The sequence below is a fragment of the Martes martes genome, assembly GCF_963455335.1.
Source record: "Martes martes genome assembly, chromosome: 15".
Lineage (NCBI taxonomy): Eukaryota > Metazoa > Chordata > Mammalia > Carnivora > Mustelidae > Martes > Martes martes.
The window spans coordinates 41081379-41098101 of NC_137903.1; the positions used below are offsets into that span (position 1 = coordinate 41081379).

Genomic DNA, 16723 nt, shown 5'->3' on the forward strand with positions numbered 1-16723 from the left:
AACCACAGACTGAAAAACCCAATGAGGGGTGCCTGGATGGCTCAGTCAGTGTAGAGTGAGACTCTTATTCTCAGGGTCAAGAGTTCAAGCCCCATGTTGGACATGGAGCCTACTTAAGAAAAAAAAAAAAGAAGAAGAAAAAGACCCCCCCCCCCCGCCACTGAATCTCAAGCAGGATAAATAAAATGAAACCCATATTTCAACCTATCATGTTGAAACTAAAGAAAACCAATAGACACTAGCCCAGAAGATTCTAGATTCATATTAAAGGAAGGCTGTGGCCAAGTAAACATTTTAAAAATAACTGAAATTTTGACTGATAACACTATACTCTTGCCTAAAACTACTTGCCAGGCTCTGATACAGATCTGTAACTGTACAGAACTATTTCATCAGGGCCTTAGTGATTTTCCTGAGCATGTGGTGAGGGGACAACGAGGATCCCAACAGATTTCCAGGGACTTCCCTTAAATCATACAACATTTAAATATTCATTTAAATAACATGTTCCAATACAAACTTAATATAGTGAAGGTTGAGAGTCTCTTCTGATTTGACAATTCTTTCCGTGCAACTCACCAAAGTAAATAATTTCTTCTATCTCTTTTTATAAGATAAAAGGACAAATCCTATGAATTTCTAGAGGCGTTCTGGGAAATTGGAAAGATAGTTTTAGTTTAAAAGACATTCTGAATATTTTACCTAATTTTTATATTAAGAACCTGATCTGGGGAAGGAAAATAAAGGTTTCAGAGGTGATTTTGACCATTGATTTAGATAGGGTCGTGAGTATTGAGAAACATACTTGGAGAACGTGGTCATCTATTTAATCAAAGCGACAATACAACATTTACAGTTAAACACAGAAAGTAACAATCTGATTGGAAAGAACCTTCTTGGGAAAACTTAACAACAAAGCCAGCATAACATAGAGTAAATTTCTGCCACAGATAAGCGAGTGTACATGACGGTGGCAGTGGATATGGTTGTCACAGAGGTCGTGGAGCCTGTGCGCTTCCTTCTGGAGACAGTAGTACGTGTGTACCCTGCGAATGAGCGGTTTTGGTATTTCAGCAGGAAGACTTTCACGGAGACTTTCTTCATGAGGTTGAAACAGGTAGGATCTTTTGTTCTTTACTTGTAATAACCTATATATATTTTCCTATTTTTTAAAAATTATTTTTATTAATATATAACATATTATTTGCCCAGGGGTACAGGTCTGTGAATCATCAGGTTACACATTTCACGGCACTCACCATAACACATTTTCTGTTCTTTTTTAACACCAAGATAATTTCTTAAGTAGTGATAAAAAGTGACAAAAACTTCTCAAATAATCAAGTGATAGAGTCAACCAATAGAATATTTGAAAAATCTACATCTAGTTCATGTAAATTAAAAAAAAAACCCAGTTCTGTTTAATAAGTATGTACTCTTTTCACTAGAAACTTGTACTGTGTATCTGTGAAGTATCCACATACTTAAGAGAAATACTGATTTATATGTATAAAACAACATCCTTTTATATATATTTATTTAGAACCAAAAAGACAGGGCACAGAAATAGCATATCTTTATAAAGTTATAATGAAAAAAATTTCCAAGTAACACCTGGGATTAATTTTCGTAGTTATTTCTACCAAAATATTATATGAATACATTGTGTGACTTATCAGTAAGATCATAAAAGTATTTTAATACTAAATTAACAAAAGTGGAGTTTCTCTGACATCCTTAAATTAGGCAATGTTAGTCGGTAAAATACATAATTTTTGTTTTGTAGTGAAGGAAGACGGTGCTAGTGAAAAGTAATTTGAATCGTAATAGGGTCTGTTTTGTGAAATGAGGGTAAAATGCTCTATTTGAATAATGGAAATCCTTTATATACTACTTAGTACTGCCATTTCCCAAATTTAATCATGCTTGCTGGTTGATAGACTGCAATATGTGAAATGTAATGTGGTAAAAGCAAGTATCAGCACAGAGAACAGATAAAGAAGCTGCTTACCCATTTTCATATAAAAAAATTGCCATTGCTCAGTTAGGCTTCATATACTACATATTTTGAAATTACTGTGTTTTTTGTCTTTCATAAAATTATCAGTGATGGTTTGATACAACTTTTATTACTATTTGGATTATTTCCCTTTTTTGGTAGCATATTCTAAGGAAGATTATATGAACAGTATTCAAAATATTAGCCTCTTGAGTATCTTTGCATATTTTATTATGGAATATTTTCCTTCCTCCCTCCTTTCTTTTCTTTGCTTTTTTGGTAGCTTAATTGTTCTGACTACCAAAGAATTCACTTGTCATTTTTAACTGAAGGATTATTCAGAGTTGTGTAAGAACAAATAAAGGCTCTTTATAGAAAGTGGTCATCATTCTTCCCAGTGACTGTTAATAAATTATGATGTGAATTTTTCCTTCTTGAGACCTGATAAAAAGTTAGCTTCTTCCCATATCTGTCTGTCTATCTATATATCTTCCCATGTTTATATATCTATATCTGTATACTATATCTATATATCTATGCACACACACATATATGGCAAGGTAAACAAGAGTACTAAGATTTATATATTTATATACATTTCAAGAATATATGTATTAGAGTAGATTTTTATAATTAAATGTATTTTCATATTTTAAAAACTACTGATGTTGAGTGACTGAGTAGCAAGTAATAAAATATTAAAAATACTGCCCAAGGTCATTTCATGTGAATTAAGAAGATTAAATCAGATTTACTTATAATATTCAGCTCTACTAAATGCGAGACTGATTTATTTTTTATGTTAATTTTTTACTGTGAATAATTTTATGCCACAATATTAGAAAATGTAGATGAAATGGACAAAATCCTCAAAAATACAATTTATCTAAATGATGGACATAGAAAATCTGAATTGCCATATGTATAAAATATGTTGAATATGCAATTAAAATTTTTCCTACAAAGTGAACTCGGTCTGAATGCCTTCAAACACCTACACACACACAAACACATGCACAAACATGTGAACACACATACACACATGTACATACCAAGCTACACAGGCTTCCCCTGAGAATAGAGAAGGAAGGAATACTCCCTGACCACATTTTATCAGGCCAGAAAATAAACTGATGTGAAAACCTGACAGAGAAACTACAAAATGGAAAAACCACAGTAAGCTCTCTCACATGAACTCAGATGTAGATTCCTAAACAAAATATTTGCAAACAAGATTCAGCGATTTATAAAATGGATAATTACATATCATGACCATGCAGGTATGGTTTTAAGTTGTTATTTAAGTTCCTGTTAATGTACAGTGTGATATTAGTTTCAGGTGTACAGTGATTCAACACTTGCATACAACATCTGGAGCTCACAAGTGCACTGTGAGACTGATTTAAATGAATATCAAATATGAAGAAGATGGTTTCTAACTTTAGTGGTATAATTTGTGTTCAAGAAAAAGTGTGGAAAGCTGTGGAGACTGAAGGCATACCTGCCCTGAGCAGAAATAATGAAAAGGAAAAGAATTGAAATCTAGAGAAGTTAAATGAATTATTAAAATTTATATGGATAATTATTGCAAGTGTGGAAACTATAACTTCTTACTGAAAGTCACGCTATGCTGCAGGAAGGCTAAGCTAATTTCTTTCAATATTTCAGAGACTGGGTTGTTTTGTGGCCATTGATAATAATTTGGAGATGTTAGTCTAGACTAGACAACCTTGGTAGAAAGAAGGAGTTAAGTGAGCATCTAATGCAGTTCAAGGTTACCTTGGAATCTCTGGGTCCAAGCCATTCCTAATGTAAATGATTCTGGGTGACTGCATTTGCTGAATAACCCCAGAACCAGTTCTCTACTCAAACAGGATTAGATCAGATTCCTCGGGGATAATAACAAACCAGATGGGATTCCCTGTATTTTGTTCCATTGCTCTTTAGGTCTGTTTTTAGACCAATACCACAGTCTTGACCACTATAACTTTTTAGTAATTTTTAAAGTCTGATGTAAGACTTCTGATGTTTTTCAAAGTTTTTTTGTCTCTTTCATATTTTTTGCATTTTCTTCAGAATTTTAGAAATAAATTGTCAGTTTGTAGAAAAAAATCCCAATTTTGATTGGGATTGCCTTATATCTATATATCACTTTGGAAAGACTTGCTATATTAATAGCATCGAGCCTTTCCCATATATGAAAAGCCTACAGCTAATATCATCCTTAATGGGGAAAAAAACCAAGAGTCATTCCCCTAAGGTCAGCAACAAGACAAGGATGTTCACTCTCACCACTTTTATTCAACATTGTATTGGAAGTCCTAGTCACAGCAATCAGACAACAAAAAGAAAGAAAAGACATCCAGATCAGTAAGAAAGAAGTAAAATTTTCACTATTTGTAGATGACATGATACTCTATATAGAAAACATGAAAGGGGCGCCTGGGTGGCTCAGTGGGTTGGGCCTCTGCCTTCGGCTCGGGTCGTGATCTCGGAGTCCTGGGATCGAGCCCCGCGTCGGGCTCTCTGCTTGGCGGGGAGCCTGCTTCCCCCTTCTCTCTGCCTGCTTCTCTGCCTACTTGTGATCTCTCTCTCTGTCAAATAAAATAAATAAAATCTTTATAAAAAAAAAAGAAAACATGAAAGACTCCACCAAAAGCTGCTAAAACTGATAAATTTGGTAAAGTCACAGGATACAAAATCAGTGTACAGAAATCTCTTGCATTTCTATATACCAATAATGAAGCAGCAGAAAGAGAAATGAAGAAAACAATCCCATTTACAAATTGCACCAAAAATAAAAGGTTACCGAGGCATAAACCTAATGAAAGAGGTGGAAGTCCTATACTCTGCAAACTATAAACCACTGATGACAAAAACTGAAGATGACACAAAGAAAAGGAAAGACATTTCATGCTTAGGGATCAGAAAAACAGATATTGTTAAAATGTCTGTACTGTCCAAAGCAGTCTACATATTTAATGCAATCCCTATCAAAATAACCACCAGCATTGTCATCGAATTAGAATAAACAATCCTAAAATTTGTATGGAACCACAAAAAAAAAAACCAAAAAAACCAAACCCAAATAGGCAAATCAGTCTTAAAAATGAAAATTGAAGCTGGACACATCAAATTCTAGACTTCAAGTTTTATTACAAAACTGTAGTGATCAAGGGAGTATGGTACTGGTGCAAAAACAGAAACATACGTCAATGAACCAGAATAGAGAGCCCAGAAATGGACCCATGATTACAGGTCAGTTAATCTTTGACAAAGCAGAAAGAATATCCAATGGGAAAAAGACCATCTTTTCAACAAATGATGCTGAGAAAACGGGACAGCAACATGCAAAAGAATGAAACTGGACCACTTTCCTACACCATACAGAAAAATAAATTCAGAATAGATTAAAGACCTAAATGTGAGACCTCAAACCATAAAAATCCTAGAATAGAAGACAGGCAGTAATGTCTCTGACATTGGTTGTAGCAACTTTTTTCTAGATAGATCCCTGAGGCAAGGGAAACTCAAGCAAAAATAAATTATTGAGACTGCATCAAAATAAAAAGCTGCTGCCCAGTGAAGGAAACAGTCAGTGAAACTAAAAGGCAACCTATGGAATGAAAGAAGATACTTGCAAAGGGGGTAGTATCCAAAATATATAAAGAACTGATACAACTCAGCCCCCCCGATAATCCAATTTAATTAAAAATGTGCAGAAGACACAAACATTTTTCCAAAGAAGACATACAGATGGTCAACATACACATAAAAGATGCTCATCATCATTTATCATCAGTGAAATGCAAGTCCATACTACAATGAGATGTCACTGTACACCTGTCGGAATGGCTAAAGTCAACAACACAGGAAACATTTGTTGACAAGGATGTGAAGAAGAAGGTAACAGGTTCCTTCTTCTGTTGGTAGGAATCCAAACTGGTGCAGCCACTGTGGAAAACAGTGTTGAGGTTCTTCAAAAAGTTAAAAATAGAACTGCCCTATGATCCAGCAATCACACTAGTGGGTATTTACCCAAAGAATACAAAAACAGTAATTCGAGGGAATGCAGGCACCCCTATGGTTTCAGCAGGATTATTTGCAGTAGCCAAGATATGGAAGCAGCCCAAGTGTCCATCAACTAGGGAATGGATAAAGAAGAGGTGGTATATACACAATAGAATATTATTCAGCCATAGAATAGAATGAAATCTTGCCATTTGCAACAACATGGATGAAGCTAGACAGTATAATGCTAAGTGAAATAAGTCAAAGACAAATACCATATGATTTCATTTATATGTGAAATTTAAGAAACATAACAAATGAACAAAGAGAAAGGAGAGAGAGTGAGACAAACAAGAAACAGACTCTTAATTCTGGAGAACAAACTGATGGTTTCCAGAGAGAAGGTAGATGAGAAGATGGGTGAAATACATGTTGGGGATTAAGGAGTACAGTTGACAGGATGTGCACCAGGTGATTAAAAATAAAAACTTAAAACCCACTATCAAGCCTTCCAGTCAGTGGACACGGCATATCACAAGCTATATAGCTTTTCTTTAATTCCTCTCAGCAGTGTTATGCCACTTTTAGTATATGGGTTTTATTCATATTTTGTTACATTTGTCTCCAAGGAGTTAATATTTTTATGTGACTAAAAGATATATTTTATAATTTTAAATTTTTGATTGTTCATTGCTAGAATATAAACATTTGCTTTTTGTATATTGACCTTACTTTCTGCAACCTTGCTAAGTTTATTAGTTTTTATAAATCCCTGAGTGCTTTTCATATACACTATGATGTCCTCAGTGTATGAAGACAGTTTATATTTTTCTTTCTAATCTGAACGCTTTAATTTCTTTTTCTTGTCTTGCTGAGTATTGGGTTTTATGAAATATGTTTTTGTGTGCATATATTGAAGTTGTTCCTTTTTTCTCCATTACTATGCTGAATGACACTGATTTTTTGAATGTTAAGCTAACTTTGCATTCTTCAGGATAAGCCCCACTTATCCTAATACCATGATGGTATTCATTTTATATATTAGTCATGATAATCTTTTTACATATAAGCTAGATTTGAATTAGTAGTATTTTGTTAATGATTTTTATGTCTATTTTCATGAGAAATATTGGTCTGTAGTTTTCTTGTAATGTCTTTGTCAGATTTTAGTATTAGCTTAATGTTCTCACAAAATGCATTGTATTTTCTATTTGCTTAAAGAATTTAAGATTATACTATTTTTTCCTTAAATGTTGGATAGAATTCACCAGTGAAACCATATGGGCCTATAGCTTACTTTGTGGGAAGGCTTGTAGTTACCAGTTTAATTTCTTTAGTAGATACTGTGTTACTCTGTTTATTATTATTTTATTTCTTTTTGAGTTGTGGTGATTTGTATCTTCCAAGAAATTTTCAGTTTAATCAAGACTATTGCTTAAAATATTGTCTTATTTTCTTTTTTAATGTCTTTAGGATTTGTAGGATCTTCTTTTATTTCTGACATTGGTAATTTATGTATTCTCTCTTCTTTTTTAAATTAACCTAACTGGAGGTTTATTAATTTTATTGACATTCTTCTTTCAAAAAATCATATTTTGATTCATTGTTTTCCCAGTTGTTTTCTGTTCATTCCTTTTGTTTTCTTTGTCATTTCTTTTTTTCCCCTCCTGCTTTGGATTTAACTTTTTTTCTTTTTCTAGTTTCTTCAAGTGAAGATTAGATCACTGATTAAAATTTTTTTTTCTGATGCCTTTTCATTTTTTTTTAAGATTGTATTTATTTATTTGACAGACAGATCACAAGCAGGCAGAGAGGGAAGCAGATAGAGAAAGGGGGAAGTAGGCTCCCCGCTGAGCAGAGAGCCCAATGTGGGGCTCAATCCCAGGACCCTGGGATCATGACCTGAGCTGAAGGCAGAGGCTTTAACCCACTGAGCCACCCAAGTGCCACAGCCTTTTCATTTTTAAGGTTATAACTTTACCTGTAACTACTGCTTTAGCTGCAATGATAAGACTTGATATTTTGTGTGTTCATTTGATTTGAAATATTTTCCACATCCTGTATCATTTCTTTCATGATATGGGTTGTTTAGAAGTGTATTGATTAATTTCCAAATATTTGTGATTTTTCCAGGTATCTTTTCTGCTACTGATTTCTAATTTTGTTTCATTTTGATCAGAGAACATAGTCTGTGTCATCTGAATCCTTTTAAGTTGTTTAACCTTACTTTATGACTTAGTATATGGTCCATCTTGGTAAATGTTCCAAGAGTACTTATAAGGAATGTGTATTCTGTAGTTGTTGAGTGGAGTATTCTATAAATGTCAATTATATTAAGTATTATGAAAGGGCTTTTCTGTGAAGTCTACTCAGTTATCTATATATTCATTGAGATTTCTCCATTCTTGTTGAAAGTAACAACTACTTCCATGACTATTACTATAAGCAGTAGTGGTGATAGCAACTATATTACTACATGAAGTATGCTGTTCTAAGTGCTTTAAAAGTATTATTATTAATGTGTGTAATCGTGGTACCACCATTGTGGTGTAGGTGCCATTATTATCATCATTTTTCAGATAAGCATTTTGGCACAGGAAGGTTATTAGTTGATAGATGAGGAATTAAACCTGAGAAGTTTGGCCCTAAAACTTACCCTTGTGAAATGTTTATGAGAAAGGGGAAATATGCTAGTCATCACACTAAAATTAGGATTTTAAAAAAAATTTTTAAATTTTTTTATAAACATATAATGTATTTTTATCCCCAGGGGTATAGGTCTGTGAATTGCCAGGTTTACACACTTCACAGCACTCACCATAGCACATACCCTCCCCAATGTCCATAACCTCACCCCCTTCTCCCGACCCCCCTCCCCCCAGCAACCCTCAGTTTGTTTTTGTGAGATTCAGAGTCACTTATGGTTTCTCTCCCTCCTGATCCCATCTTGTTTCAATTATTCTTCTCCTTCCCCCCTGACCCCCCATGTTGCATCTCCACTTCCTCATATCAGGGAGATCATATGATAGTTGTCTTTCTCCAACTGACTTATTTCACTAAGCATGATACCCTCTAGTTCCATCCACATCATCGCAAATGGCAGGATTTCATTTCTTTTGATGGCTGCATAGTATTCCATTGTGTATATATACCACATCTTCTTTATCCATTCATCTGTTGATGGACATCTAGGTTCTTTCCATAGTTTGGCTATTGTAGACATTGCTGCTATAAACATTTGGGTGCACGTGCCCCTTGGGATCACTACGTTTGTATCCTTAGGGTAAATACCCAGTAGTGCAATTGCCAGGCCATAGGGTAGTTCTATTTTCAACTTTTTGAGGAACCTCCATGCTGTTTTCCAGAGTGGTTGCACCAGCTTCCATTCCCACCAACAGTGTAGGAGGGTTCCCCTTTTTCCGCATCCTTGCCAGCATCTGTCATTTCCTGACTTGTTAATTTTAGCCATTCTGACTGGTGTGAGGTGGTATCTCATTGTGGTTTTGATTTGTATTTCCCTGATGCCGAGTGATGTGGAGCACTTTTTCATGTGTCTGTTGGCCATCTGGATGTCTTCTTTGCAGAAATGTCTTTTCATGTCTTCTGTCCATTTCTTGATTGGATTATTTGTTCTTTGGGTGTTGAGTTTGCTAAGTTCTTTATAGATTTTGGACACTAGCCCTTTATCTGATATGTCGTTTGCAAATATCTTCTCCCATTCTGTCAGTTGTCTTTTGGTTTTGTTAACTGTTTCCTTTGGTGTACAAAAGCTTTTGATCTTGATGAAATCCCAATAGTTCATTTTTGCCCTTGCTTCCCTTGCCTTTGGTGATGTTCCTAGGAAGATGTTGCTGCGGCTGAGGTGGAAGAGGTTGCTGCCGGTGTTCTCCTCAAGGGTTTTGATGGATTCCTTTCTCAATTGAGGTCCTTCATCCATTTTGAGTCTATTTTCATGTGTGGTGTAAGGAAATGGTCCAATTTCATTTTTCTGCATGTGGCCGTCCAATTTTCCCAACACCATTTATTGAAGAGGCTGTCTTTTTTCCATTGGACATTCTTTCCTGCTTTGTTGAAGATTAGTTGACCATAGAGTTGAGGGTCTATTTCTGGGCTCTCTATTCTGTTCCATTGATCTGTGTGTCTGTTTTTGTGCCACTACCATGCTGTCTTGATGATGACAGCTTTGTAATAGAGCTTAAAGTCCAGAATTGTGATGCCACCAACTTTGGCTTTCTTTTTCAATATTCCTTTGGCTATTCGAGGTCTTTTCTGGTTCCATATAAATTTTAGGATTATTTGTTCCATTTCTTTGAAAAAAATGGGTGGGATTTTGATAGGGATTGCATTAAATGTGTAGATTGCTTTAGGTAGCATAGACATTTTCTCAATATTAATTCTTCCAATCCATGAGGATGGAACATTTTTCCATTTCTTTGTGTCTTCCTCAGTTTCTTTCATGAGTACTTTATAGTTTTCTGTGTATAGATTCTTAGCCTCTTTAGTTAGGTTTATTCCTAGGTATCTTATGGTTTTGGGTGCAATTGTAAATGGGATTGACTCCTTAATTTCTCTTTCTTCTGTCTTGTTGTCAGTGTAGAGAAATGCAACTGATTTCTCTGCATTGATTTTATATCCTGACACTTTACTAAATTCCTGTAGAAGTTCTAGAAGTTTTGGAGTGGAGTCTTTTGGGTTTCCCACATATAGTATCATATCATCTGCGAAGAGTGATAGTTTGACTTCTTCTTTGCTGATTTGGATGCCTTTAATTTCTTTTTGTTGTCTGATTGTTGAGGCTAGGACTTCTAGTACTATGTTGAATAGCAGTGGTGATAATGGACATCCCTGCCATGTTCCTGACCTTAGCAGAAAAGCTTTCAGTTTTTCTCCATTGAGAATGATATTTGTGGTGGGTTTTTCATAGATGGCTTTGATAATATTGAGGTATGTGCCCTCTGTCCCTACACTTTGAAGAGTTTTGATCAAGAAGGGATGTTGTACTTTGTCAAATGCTTTTTCAGCATCTATTGAGAGTATCGTATGGTTCTTGTTCTTTCTTTTATTAATGTGTTTTATCATATTGATTTGCAGATGTTGAACCAACCTTGCAGCCCTGGAATAAATCCCGCTTGGTTGTGGTGAATAATCCTTTTAATGTACTGTTGAATCCTATTGGCTAGTATTTTGGTGAGAATTTTTGCATCTGTGTTCATTAAGGATATTGGTCTGTAATTCTCTTTTTTGGTGGGATCCTTGTCTGGTTTTGGGATCAAGTGATGCTGGCCTCATAAAATGAGTTTGGAAGTTTTCCTTCCATTTCTATTTTTTGGAACAGTTTCAGGAGAATAGGAATTAGTTCTTCTTTAAATGTTTGGTAGAATTCCCCTGGGAAGCCATCTGTCCCTGGGCTTTTGTTTGTTTGGAGATTTTTGATGACTGTTTCAATCTCCTTACTGGTTATGGGTCTGTTCAGGCTTTCTATTTCTTCCTGGTTCAGTTGTGGTAGTTTATATGTCTCTACGAATGCATCCATTTCTTCCAGATTGTCAAATTTGTTGGCGTAGAGTTGCTCCTAGTATGTTCTTTTAATTGTTTGTATTTCTTTGGTGCTAGTTGCGATCTCTCCTCTTTCATTCATGATATATTTATTTGGGTCCTTTCTCTTTTCTTTTTGATAAGTCTGGCCAGGGGTTTATCAATCTTATTAATTCTTTCAAAGAACCAGCTCCTAGTTTCGTTGATTTGTTCTGTTGTTTTTTTGGTTTCTGTTTTATTGATTTCTGCTCTGATCTTTATGATTTCTCTTCTCCTGCTGGGTTTAGGCTTTCTTTCTTGTTCTTTTTCCAGCTCCTTTAGGTGTAGGGTTAGGTTGTGTATCTGAGAGCTTTCTTATTTCTTGAGAAAGGCTTGTACCACTATATATTTTCCTCTCAGGACTGCCTTTGCTGTGTCCCACAGATTTTGAACCGTTGTGTTTTCATTATCATTTGTTTCCATGAATTTTTTCAATTCTTTAATTTCCTGGTTGACCCATTCATTCTTTAGAAGGATGCTGTTTAGTCTCCATGTATTTGGAGACTTCTTGTGATTGAGTTCTAGCTTCAGAGCATTGTGGTCTGAAAATATGCAGGGAATGATCCCAATCTTTTGATACCGGTTGAGACCTGATTTATGACCCAGGATGTGATCTATTCTGAAGAATGTTCCATGTGCACTAGAGAAGAATGTGTATTCTGTTGCTTTGGGATGGAATGTTCTGAATATATCTGTGATGTCCATCTGGTCCAGTGTGTCATTTAAGGCCTTAATTTCCTTGTTGATCTTTTGCTTGGATGATCTGTTCGTTTCAGTGAGGGTAGTGTTAAAGTCCCCTACTATTATTGTATTATTGTTGATGTATTTCTTTGATTTTGTTATTAATTGGTTTATATAGTTGGCTGCTCCCACGTTAGGGGCATAGATATTTAAAATTGTTAGGTCTTCTTGTTGGACAGACCTTTTGAGTATGATATAGTGTCCTTCCTCATCTCTTATTACAGTCTTTGGCTTAAAATCTAATTGATATGATATAAGGATTGCCACCCCAGCTTTCTTCTGATGTCCATTAGCATGGTACATTGTTTTCCACCCCCTCACTTTAAATCTGGAGGTGTCTTCAGGTCTAAAATGAGTTTCTTGTAGGCAGCACATTGATGGATTTTGTTTTTTTATCCATTCTGATACCCTGTGTCTTTTGATTGGGGCATTTAGCCCATTAACATTCAGGGTAACTATTGAGAGATATGAATTTAGTGCCATTGTATTGCCTGTAAGGTGACTGTTACTGTATATTTTCTCTGTTCCTTTCTGATCTTCTACTTTTAGGCTCTCTCTTTGCGTAGAGGACCCCTTTCAATATTTCCTGTAGAGCTGGTTTGGTGTTTGCAAATTCTTTCAGTTTTTGTTTGTCCTGGAAGCTTTTTATCTCTCCTTCTATTTTCAGTGATAGCTTAGCTGAATATAGTATTCTTGGCTGCATGTTTTTCTCGTTTAGTGCTCTGAATATATCATGCCAGTTCTTTCTGGCCTGCCAGGTCACTGTGGATAAGTCCGCTGCCAATCTAATATTTTTACCATTGTATGTTACAGACTTCTTTTCCCGGGCTGCTTTCAGGATTTTCTCTTTGTCGCTAAGACTTGTAAATTTTACTATTAGGTGACGGGGTGTGGACCTATCCTTGTTGATTTTCAGGGGGGTTCTCTGCACCTCCTGGATTTTGATGCTTGTTCCCTTTGCCATATTAGGGAGTTCTCTCCAATATACCTTCTGCTCCCCTCTCTCTTTCTTCTTCTTCTGGAATCCCAATTATTCTAATGTTGTTTCATCTTATGGTGTCACTTATCTCTCGAATTCTCCCCTCGTGGTCCAGTAGTTTGTCCCTCTGTTGCTCAGCTTCTTTATTCTCTGTCATTTGGTCTTCTATGTCACTAATTCTTTCTTCTGCCTCATTTATCCTAGCAGTTAGAGCCTCCATTTTTGAATGCACCTCATTAATATTTTTTTTGATTTCAACTTGGTTAGATTTTAGTTCTTTTATTTCTCCAGAAAGGGCTTTTATCTCTCCAGAGAACGTTTCTCTAATATCTTCCATGCCTTTTTCGAGCCTGGCTAGAACCTTGAGAATCGTTATTCTGAACTCTAGATCTGACATATTACCAATGTCTGTATTGATTAGGTCCCTAGTCTTCAGTACTGCCTCTTGTTCTTTTTTTTTTGTGGTGAGTTTTTCTGCCTTGTCATTTTGTCCAGATAAGAGTATGTGAAGGAGCAAATAAAATACTGAAAGGGTGGCAAAGACCCCAGGAAAATGCACTTTAACCAAATCAGAAAAGACCCCAAATCGTGGGGGGGAGAAAGGGAATAAAAAGAAGTTCAGAGAAAAAAAAAAAGTAAAAAAGAAAACAAATAAAAAATATAAAAAAAATATATATATATTAGATAAACTAGTTAAAAAACATTAAAAAAGAAAAGGGTAAAAGTAAAAAAAAAATTAGCAGAAGAAAAAAAAGATAAAATTAAAGAAAATTTTAAATTAACCACAAGACTAAAGAATCATGGGGAGAAAGGCATGAGTTCTGTGCTTTGCTTTCTCTTCCTCTGGAATTCTGCTGCTGTCCTTGGTAGGTGAACTTGGTCTTGGCTGCATTTCTTGTTGATCTTCTGGGGGAGGGGCCTGTTGTAGTGATTCTCAAGTGTTTTTGCCCGAGGTGGAATTGCACCACCCTTACCAGGGGCCGGGCTAAGTAATCTGCTCGGGTTTGCTTTCGGGAGCTTTTGTCCCCTCAACGCTTTCTGTAGAGTTCTGGAGGACGGGAATGAAAATGGCGGCCTCCCAGTCTCTGGCCTGGAGGAGCCGAGAGCTCGGGGCCCCACTCCTCAGTGCACCCTCAGAGAAAAGAACCCAATCACTCCCGTCTCCCTGGCCCCTGGCTGCGCTCTGAGCCCACCCAGCCTGCGACCGGTTCAAGGTAACCCCGAGCTGAGAGCTCAGTCCTCAGCTCTGTCTCTGTAGCCGGCTTCCCCTGTCTAATACCTGTGAGCTGTGTGACACTCAGACACCCCCGATCCTTCTGTGACCCTGCGGGACCTGGGGCCACGCTGACCCCGCTGGGCTTATCCCCGGTTTAGCCTCTGGAGCGATGTCCCTCAGAGGAGCAGACTTTTAAAAGTCCTGATTTAGTGCTCCGTTGCTCAGCCGCTTGCCGGGAGCTGGCCCCTCCCCCCACGGCCTATCTTCCCGTGCTTTTGGATTCCCTTCTCCGCCGGTCCTACCTTTCAGAAAGTGGTCAATTTTCTGTTTCTAGAATTGCTGTTCTTCTTCTCTTCGATCTCCCATTGGATTCGTAGGTGTTTGCAATGGTTTAGTAAGCTGTCTAGCTGATCTCCTGCTACCTGATGTCGTCTCAGCCTGCTACTTCTCCGCCATCTTGACTCTCTCCGGATTTTTTTTTTTTTTCTGTGAACACTTTTCTGTATGAGTCCTGGTCATTTTTGTTATATTTTACTTCATCTTGTTTTCTTTACTTGCATTATCTTTGACTGTTGACATCACTAATTACATTAATATTATATGTGAAGAGTTTAGAAATAAGATCTAAAGGCTTGTAACATTTGAAACATGGGCAGTGCACTTTACCCCTCTAAGAAAACAGGCTCTTAGCTGCTGAAATGAAGTGATGTATGATTCTGGTCTGGGAAGAGCATACTGGCTTGTATGGAATGATTTGGAAACTGCTTGCCCAAAAAATGCCTCCTCCAAAAGCCTTTCTAATACTAATGAACATCTGGTATTTTACTATTTGATGCTATTCCACTGCTTTAAAGATTTGCTACCTGTTAAAATGCCAGCATCCTCAGGAAATAGACCTTAATAACTTTTGCCAGTCATATTGTCTTCCTTGTTGATGAATTTAATAATACTCTTTCCTTAGGCTAGATTTTATTAGAGGACAGGGTTAAGAAATCAAGAGGGCGGGCGTCTGGGTGGCTCAGTTGGTTAAGTGACTGCCTTCAGCTCAGGTCATGATCCTGGAGTCCTGGGATTGAGTCCCACATCGAGTTCCCTGCTTGGCAGGGAGTCTGCTTCTCCTGCTGACCTCTCTCCTCTCATGCTCTCTCTCTCTCTCTCTCTCTCAAATAAATAAAATCTTAAAAAAAAAAATCAAGAGGGCATTCCCAAGTGATGTGTCAAGTGTTCGTAAATTGAGGAGAGGGGGCCAAATCTGTATAGCTTATTTTATAGTTTTTCTGAGATGCCAGTACTCATTTTAGAAATGATTTTCAGTGCTTAGTTTATTAAACATTTATTTAGTGCAAAATGTGATAGGCACTGTGCTAGATGTTGGGGATACGTGAATGAATAACATATGTTCTCTGTCTTTAAGAAATAAGAATGTAGTGGTAAAAATATTATATCACTAGGTAATACATGCGACTGTAGAAGTATATGCAAAGTGTAGAAGTCATGTTCACCAATGACACGTTCGACTGAACTTAGTTTTCCTGGGGTTGTATCTCAGTTTACCATTTCCTGCATGTTTAACCTTAGGCAAGATACTCCTTATCTCTGAAATGGAGTTTTATTATACCACCTCATAGAGTTGTTAAAAAAAAAACTTTGTTTTCCTTAATTATGATTCACACCACTTCTAACAACAGATGGGTGGGTGTTTTCCCATATCAGTCAATCATCCAGCTCTGTGGATACCAACTGGGTGTCCTAAAATTCAGTTATGACACTAGCTGGAGTTAGCACAGACCCCACAGGTTAAGGGCTCAGTCCCTCTACCCCCAACTTCGGACACCAATTCTAAGTCCAGTTTGACACATTTATTTTTGACTAAGTGGCTTTAAATTGGAGGTTCCCACAACCCCTCTCCTCATATTTGATAATTTGGTAGAATGGCTTGCTGAACTCAAGAAAACAGTTTACTTACATTATTGTTTTATTATTAAAGACTATAACTCAGGAGCAGCCAGATGGAAGAGATGCATAGGGCAAGGTATGGGGGAAGGGCTGTTTATTATTGTGGAGATTTCATGCCCTCTCCAGGCCTGCCACCCTTCCAGCACTTCCACATGTTCACCAATCCCTTTATTTAAACCAGTCCCTTTATTTATGGGTTTTTATGAAGGCTCTGTTATATAGGCATGATTGATTAAATCACTGACCA

At 36.7% G+C, this 16723-nt stretch overlaps 1 protein-coding gene across 2 annotated transcripts in view; it reads left to right on the top strand.

Moving 5' to 3' along the window:
- RABGAP1L (RAB GTPase activating protein 1 like) overlaps positions 1-16723 on the top strand; it is a 757100-nt gene that overhangs the window by 132939 nt on the left and 607438 nt on the right. For both annotated transcript variants that reach the window (XM_080824387.1, XM_080824388.1), the window contains exon 10: positions 951-1117. In XM_080824387.1, the coding sequence (XP_080680513.1) occupies positions 951-1117 (167 nt within the window). The remainder of the gene's footprint in view (positions 1-950; positions 1118-16723) is intronic.